At 41.5% G+C, this 8,469-nt stretch overlaps 1 protein-coding gene across 1 annotated transcript in view; it reads left to right on the plus strand.

Moving 5' to 3' along the window:
• Positions 1 to 2,519: 2,519 nt before the first annotated feature.
• Positions 2,520 to 8,469, plus strand: part of DCDC2 (doublecortin domain containing 2) — a 191,667-nt gene continuing 185,717 nt past the window's right edge. Inside the window, exons 1-2 of the mRNA XM_023209659.2 lie at positions 2,520 to 3,111; positions 6,929 to 6,983. Of these exons, the coding sequence (XP_023065427.1) occupies positions 2,819 to 3,111; positions 6,929 to 6,983 (348 nt within the window). The 5' untranslated portion in view covers positions 2,520 to 2,818. The remainder of the gene's footprint in view (positions 3,112 to 6,928; positions 6,984 to 8,469) is intronic.

Below are 8,469 nucleotides of genomic sequence, written 5' to 3' on the forward strand. Positions count from 1 at the left end.
CAGATTGCAATGTCCCACACATTCATCTTTCACAGTGGTATGACAGTGGTTACGGAGCTTGTGGAGTAAGACAGAACTGGGTTTGAACTCTCTCTCTCTCTCTTTCGTTTTCTAATCCTTAGAACCTGCGAATGGGTTTGAACTCCTGTGTGTGACCCGAGGTAAATTTCTTTGACTTCCCTACCCTTCTGTTTCCTCATCTGAGGAAAGAATAATGTTTACTTCTGAAGGTTATTGTGAATATTAAATGAGATAATCTACATAAAGTGCCTTACATAATACCTGGTCCATGGTTATAGTATTCAATTAATGGCAGTTATTCTTTTTATTCATACATGATGAGTTAGGAACACCCAGTAATTTGAACATGACACATGGTAGAAAAGTCTTAGGAGGAATGAAGGACACTGGCAGAGATGAGCTGCAAGATTTCGACTCTTTAAACAATTTCCTGGTGCCACAATATGTATGTCCCAGACTGGACTGGACAAAGCGACTCTTTACTGGGGCTCTTACTATTCTCACAACTCCTCTCCCTTGTTATTCCTCAGACAGAGCTAACAGTCTACACAAATAGCACAGATGTGGGCTCTTGGATAGCCAGTCAGACATTTAGCCTTCTCGCACCAGTGAAAAATCCTTTCCCTGGTGTAAAGCTTGGCACAGCGTAGGCACTCAAAATTTTTATTTTTATTTTTTTGGCATATGAAAATTTATTACTACAGTGTTTTCATCATTAAAATTTATGATCTTGGTCTTTCCTTCTTGCCTTTGTATAGGGCCACTTTGACAACCTTAAAGCGGACTCCAGGAATATCACCAACAGCATGATCTTTGTGACCAAATCCAGCAACCAGAACTTCATCGTTTTCCTCAATAAAGTTCAAGCAAACGTCGTTGGGTACAAAGGCTGTGATTTTCTTGCCATTCTTGATCAGCTGGACCCTGACACACTTCCTAATGGCAGAATTTGGCTGTTAGGCTTCAACTCCTACTTTTTCCAGGACGATTCCTTTTGCATGAGAAGCACCTCCAAAAGGGCTGGCCTTCAGGGCTGTGCCCAAATGGGGGCAGCACTCAAAATTTTGTAGGTTTTCCTTTTCACCGCCGTGGCCCCAACTAGTACAGGGCCTGGCACACAGCAGGCGTCCATTTATTGAATGAGCGCATGATAATGTCATCTGTTTCTCCCTCTTCCTCCAAATCCCTGTTCTTCCGCCTCTGCCCAAGGCAGCCAGCATATCCCAGAGAGCCAGGCTCAAGCCAGGCCTGGTTCACCGACTCGCTCCCCGCGCTAGGCTGCGGTTGCTATGGAAACAGCGGGAAATAGCAACTCCGTTCCCCACGGGGTGAGGGAGGCCCGCTGAGGTAACAGCAGCTGGAGGAACAGCGTGAGCGACGCGAGGCAGCCGCAGAGTTCACCACTGTGCCACAGCCCCGCCCCCGCGCGGCCGGCGCCCGAACTCCCCTCCCTTCTCTAGTACGCGAGTGTGGGTAGGTACTACCACGGAGGGCACCTCCCGGGCCTGCCTCCCCAACCAGGGCCCCGCTTGCGCGCTGCCTGCTGTGTTCACGTGATGCGCACCCGCGCTTCGCCGCCAGGCGGCGCTGATCATCGAGGAGGGGGTTAGGGGTCCTAGCGCTAGTCTTCGCTCTGTTTCTCATTCATGCATTCATTCACTTACATTTGATTTTCCTTTCCCTCCTTCCCTCCGTCCTTCCGGGATGGGGTATTGCTGTGTTGCTCAGGTTGGTCTCAAACTCCCGGGTTCAAGTGAGCCTCCTGCCTCAGTTTCCCAAAATGCTGGGGTTACAGGCATGAGTCACCGTACCCAGACACTCTCTCTCTCTCTCTCTCTCTCTCTCTCTCTCCCCTTTTTCAGACTTGCTGTGTCGCCCAGGCTGGAGTGCAGTGGCAAAATCATAGGTTACTGCAGCCTCGACCTCCTGGGCTCGAGTGATCCTCCCGCCTCAGCCTCCGAGATAGCTGGGTCCACAGGCCCACACCATGCCCACCCACTTTTTTTTTTTTTTTTTTAATTATAGAGACTGGATCAAGCTGGTCTCAAACTCCTTGCCTCAAGAGATCACAGGTGCGTTATAGAGACGGGGTTTCCCTGTGTTTTCCAGGCTGGTCTAGAACTCCTGGTCTTAGGCAATCCTCCCGCCTCAGCCCCTCAAAGTACTGGAATTTGCAGGCGTAAGCCACCGCGCCTGGTTTGCACATTTATCTTCCAGCAAAGAAAAACCTGGGCAACTACAGCCAGGAACTTAATTGCTTTAATTTGGGAGAAAGCAGGAGATTGAGGGGTAAGGGTGCAAGAAGAGAGAAAAGAAAAATTAGGCTGTTTGGAAAGGGTAGCACAGATATGATGTAAGAAATTGGGTTTCACCATATTAATATGTGTGTGTGTGTGTGTGTGTGTGTGTGTGTGTGTGTGTGTGTCCTCCTCTCTCCTGCCCTCACTCGGCGTGCCTGCTCGAAGCCCCCGCGCGGTTCCTGCTCCTGCTCCGAGGAGGTCCACCTTCATTTTGCTGGTAGCTGGTGAACCAGGTGTGGTGCGTGCACTGCGGGCCCTGATTGGTTGTGCACGCCACGGTGAAAAACTTGAACGTCTACTCCGAGTCCTGCAGCTCCTAGTGTCTCTGCGGGGTGGACGCCAGGCGCACGGCCGTTACTTCTCTTTACCTGTGGATTCGTCAGTTTCTCGTTCGTTTCAGGAGGCGATCCCGCGCCCTGGGTGCACTGAGGCCGCTGTGGAAGCAGAGGTGCCTCCCGGCGCGGAGCAGCGAGGTGAGGCGGCGGCCAGCGGGGAAGATGAGCGGCAGTAGCGCCAGGTCCAGCCACCTGTCTCAGCCCGTCGTGAAGAGCGTGCTTGTGTACCGCAACGGGGACCCCTTCTTCGCGGGGCGCCGCGTCGTCATCCATGAGAAGAAGGTGTCCAGCTTCGATGTCTTCCTGAAGGAGGTGACCGGCGGCGTTCAGGCACCCTTTGGGGCCGTCAGGAACATCTACACCCCGCGGACTGGCCACCGCATCCGGAAGCTAGACCAGATCCAGAGCGGGGGCAACTACGTGGCTGGAGGCCAGGAAGCCTTCAAGAAACTCAAGTGAGTCGGTCTTCCCCACCGCCCACCCATTTCAGGTGCCCTATCGTGAGGGCTTGATATGAGGAAATGCAGATCCTTACCCCACCACACCTCAGTGGTTGAGGGGCTGTGACTTCTCGGTGTGACTGATGCCACTCAAAACTCTCGTTGCAGTTGGGGGGCAGAGATTGACACTGTGACTGGAGAAGGAATTTCACTTGGGTAACAGTAGGAGTAAACTTAAAATTTGTGTATAAACAACAGGAATCTTAAAAAAAAAAATTATCCTTGCAAAGGTTAGTGACCAAACTGATACTTTTGCGTTTTCTGTTCAGTTTTTTCTTTCCTTTTCCTTATTTTTTTTCTTGGAACTCCATCCTTTTAATTTAAATAAACATTCTTAAAAATCACTTCCAAGTGTTGGACACTATATTGTCACCAGAGGAGAAAATTGCTCTGCATTTCCCATACTGTTTAAATTATTTCAACCTTTCATTCCAAGTAGAATTGACAACACTTACTTTTGTGATCCTGCTCCACCCCCTGCATGTTTATGCTGTTAGCGTAATGCAGGAAGAGTTTACTGGCTGACTGTATTTGTCGACTGTCCGCCTCCAGCAACGGTCCTTATTCCTAGGGGTCCTTATTCCCAGCTCTTGAGTTCATTCATAGTAAGTGTTCAGTGAATTAAGAAACCCTCAATTCAGGGAACAAAGATGAGCAAGGCATGATTCCTTGTCTTTAGGAGCTTTCAATCTAACTGGACTACCTGCATACTAATAATTGTAATGCAAGGTACAAAGGGATATGTGCAGTTAGAAAAATAAGGTTATGTGTGAATTGTGAGTTGAGAGTTGGTTGGGGTGGGCATTATAGGACAGGTAGAATTTTACATTCCATTTTTTTTTACAGTTTTATTGAGATAGATTTATCACACACAGCATAAAATCTAACCATTTCATTGGCTTTCAGTGTATTCAGAGTTGTGCAACCATCACCACCAACTAATCGTAGTTTATTTCCAGCCCTCCCGCCAAAACATTTGTACCTCCCAGGTTCCTCTTTCCCCTGTCATCTGGTAGCCACTAATCTATTTTCTGAATCTATGGATTTGTCTATTCTGGACATATATAAATGGAATCATATGATATATGGTCTTTATGTCTGGCTTATTTCACTTAACTGTGTTATTTTCAAGGTTCCTCCATGTTGTAGCATGCATCAGTACTTCATTCCTTTTACGGTTGAATTATGATCTGGATATAACACCTTTTACATCCATGCTTCTCCATTAATCACTTGATATGTATTTGGGCTGTTTCACATTTTAGCTGTTATGAATAATGCATCTATGAATATTTGTGTACAAGTTATCATTTCTCTTCGGTGTATACCTAAGAGTGAAATTGCTAGATCATATGATAACTCTGTATTCCATAGTTTAATAGAACATTTCAATTGAAATTCATCTTGGGCCCCAGGATGGCAAAAAGCCTTGACCATAAATCTAAGCTTATGAATTCATAAGCACTATTGGATTCTTAATAATTAAAATTCAAATAAAGTTTTTTAACTACATAGAAATATTTTTCAAAATATCACTAAAGTTCTTGAATGTAATCCTTCCTCACCTATATTTGTTTAAATTGAGTTCTAGGTATTCTATTATACTTTTTGTTATGTCAGACATTCTTTTCATGGAAAGCGAGGGACATATTTGGAGTTATTCCTCCCCCCCACCGAAGCTTCTTAAACATGCTTTGTTAAACTTCATAAAAAAGGGCTAAATGAAACTGCATGCTTAAAATAAACTTAAAATCAGGAGACTGAAGACTTAGTTGCTGATCAACTCTGTGTCCTTGGACAAGTCACTTGACTCAGCTAGTCAGTGTTTTAATATAGAAAAGGTACATAACCATTTGTACCACACAGGGCTGTGATAAAAGTAAATGCTATAGATGAGAGTGTGTTTTGTAAACACCAAGTGTTGCATAAATGTAAGACACCTCTATGACCAGTTCCTTTTGTTACATACTTTATTTTTTATTAAATATTTCCATATAAAGCAATTTCATGGAAATGAAAATCTGGTTCAGAATCTCTGAACGGTTGAAAGTTGTAGACTCACTTTTATAATTCATGTTCTTTTGTTTATTTGGTCCTACCAACTCACAAGATTTTTTTAAAAAAAGATACAGTTCCACACCAAATAGAAAGTGTACTCAAATCTCTCTAAGAGATTTGCATGTTATTTTTGCTTTTAGTTTATACATAAAAAACTGAATTTGTTATAACAGTGTCCATGGTTAGGTTTCCATGCTGACAGATGACTATTTTATTTGTGTTAAAGAAGTAGTATCTATGATTATAATGATAGAAGCCAAGAATACTTGAATGTTGAATGTATTTGAAACTTAAGCACTTGTAAGTTTATGTAATGAATGGTGAAACTGTCAGAACAAAAGAAAGCCCAAATGATGTTAAGGACAATTCGTGGGCTTTCATTTAGACCCCAAATGATGTTGGGAAAGACAGTAACATCTTTTTCAAATGGAACTGATCAAATCTCTGCTTGAATTGCTTTCACTTAGATTGTTCTAATATTTTTGAAACGATAACTAAACGTGAGGTAGCTATTAAACCCTTATTTATTTCAAATGTGAGACCACACATTCAAAACCTATTTTACAGCAGAGAATTCTAGAGATTATTTTCCCCAAAACTTTCCTGTGCATTGTTGGAAGTTGACTCTACGGCATTAATCTTGTAGATCTGAAACCACTTTCCTGCACGTGACAGAATATTTTGGTATTATTTCAAAACTCAGCCCCCGTGGGTCCACAAAAGACCCATTTTGTTGCTGAGATGGAGTGTTTGCACTGTTTTGAAATATATGACTACTTTTATATAGGGGCAATGTATGACGATTTCTGGATGTATCAATTAACTATTTTATCCAAAAAGGCAAACAGCAACAATAAAAACATTTCAATAGCCAAAATTAAATCTAACATAAGCTTTTTTTTTGGGACAAGTTGGCAATTATAGTAGTTGGGGTAAAGGGTCGATCTATTATTATAAAGTAAATGTTAGGTTTATATTTTTAATATTAAAATGTTGAGCACATTTTATGTATGAAGCACAGTTTAGGGACCATTTAAAACTGGAACCACATCACAGTGATATTACACGTGAAGTTGACAAAGGTATATACAATTTCAGGTTGTGCTTATGCGACAGCTAAGGAATGATCACTGTCAATATCTAGAGCAAATAGTAATGGAATAATAGGGGTCTCCAGAGGTTAATTAGTCCACCCATCTGTTTCTGAGCTGAACCAATTACCAAAGTCATCCCACATGACTGAGTGTTTTTGTATCATTAAGGTTCTCTCAAAGAGAAAATAATTTCTCAGCCTTTCCCAGTTGTTACCTTAATGCTTGCTATCAGTACTTCCTTTGACCTAAAGCCTGTATTTAATGGCACAGTTAAGCGGCTTTGCACATAAGCCACTCTTTTAAAAAATCAGATCTGTAAGAATATAGTGTATATAGTAAGCAGCTAACTATTAAGAAAGGGAAAAATGTTCCCTACTAGATGTATGTATTTCTAAGACTTTCATTCTCTTGAAGTTTAGGGTAGACACGTGTCAGCTCTGGTTGGTGACACTGCAAGCAGCTTTTACTATGGTAATTGCTTTTAATTAGTAGCTATTTTTGTTTGCTTTAAGGTTGAGTATTTCCTATGAGTTGCTTTATTTTTTAATGATTTCTTAAAACAAATTACTGACTTAAAGTCTGTAAAAGCAACTCTTACTGTTTGTTTGTTTTTTCCTCAGTTACTTGGACATAGGAGAAATCAAGAAAAGACCAATGGAAGTTGTTAATACAGAGGTAATGCAAATATTATTTTGAAAATTCAAATAAACAATGTGCCATTTGTTTCTTATGGTGTGTCTTCGAGATTTGATTGGCATTCTACTTTGATGAGTTCTCTAATGTAAAGAAATGGGACATTATATGTTTTAAGGCGAAGATAATTCTTTCTTTGAATCACTGTCAGAAATGAAAAGACTGGGTAGGTGTTCTAAGATGTGCAGGATATGTCAAGATTAGACAAAACATGTTTTTCTCTTTTCTAGCTACATGTTCTCTGATTGAAATCCACGGGAAGGTTCCCTGTCAAGTGAGAAGATTCTGAGCATTGTTAGATAAATCTTTACCAAAGCTACATCCTCATCCTAACGTACCTCTGATAACTCAGTGTTTGAAATAGCCAGCGTCACCCTGACTGCCCCTGAGGCTTTCGAAGGAGATGAGTAGATGTCATGTTGGACGCTTGGTGACATCAGGAAAACACCTGTGTTTTAGTTTCTATCAAAGTGCAAGTTAAGCATTGTTCCTGAAAGCTTATGTGAAGGTTGGAAAAGGAGCTTGTGAAATATTCAGAATACCACATTCCACACATAGCTTCTGCAACCCTGGTGGAGTTTTAGGTATTCTGTAGGATGTATTCTTTAGTTTGTGAAAGAAAATATTAGATTAAAAATAAAGTCGGGGCCACAGCTTGAGACAGGGAAAATTGTAGTTCGATCCAGAATAGGCCTGTGTTCACCAGCCCAGACAGCCACTCTTCCCATAGACCCCAATAAACACGTGCTCCCAATGGGTAAGTTCTGCCAATGAAGAAATGGCCAACAGGAAAAGTAGTTTTCCTCACTTGTAGTCCAGAGCCCTGGAGGGACTCTCCTCAATACTCACCATTTCCTCTCACACCATGTTTGTGCCTAATAGGACCAAATAGACCCCTCTAGAAAAAATATTGCATAAGAAAAAAATTCTAATTGTACATTATTTGAAGAATATGAGGTTAAATTCATTATTCAAATAATCTGTAGAAAGAGGTACCCTTCCCAGACATCATTTAACATAATTTATATATGTATATATATTTATTTTCAGTGCATCAAATTGATTAGTCATGAAAGTGATAGGCTTTGTAGCTTAAAGTAGACACAGGTATACATTTACGATATAGCTGAAGAATGACCACCAGCTGATAGCTGTCTCAAGTAGAGCAGTAATAAAGGACAATTCTGTGAATTTGTTCTGGATGGGATTCTGATGAAAGGATACACACCTGTTTAAAGTATGCTACGTTGCATGAAATTGGTGATGGAACGTGGACTTCTGCAATAGAATTTGAGATGTGTGAATTCCCAAAAAATGTGAGCACAGTATATTTACTCCAGATTCCAGTGTCTTTGCTGAAGACATTATCCCTAGTAAAAGACAACAGGTGTGCAATAGACTTATCGAATATACTTTTTCTTAATATATGTATATTAATATTATATATATATATATATATATATATATT

This window comes from Piliocolobus tephrosceles, chromosome 5 (assembly GCF_002776525.5).
Source record: "Piliocolobus tephrosceles isolate RC106 chromosome 5, ASM277652v3, whole genome shotgun sequence".
NCBI lineage: Eukaryota > Metazoa > Chordata > Mammalia > Primates > Cercopithecidae > Piliocolobus > Piliocolobus tephrosceles.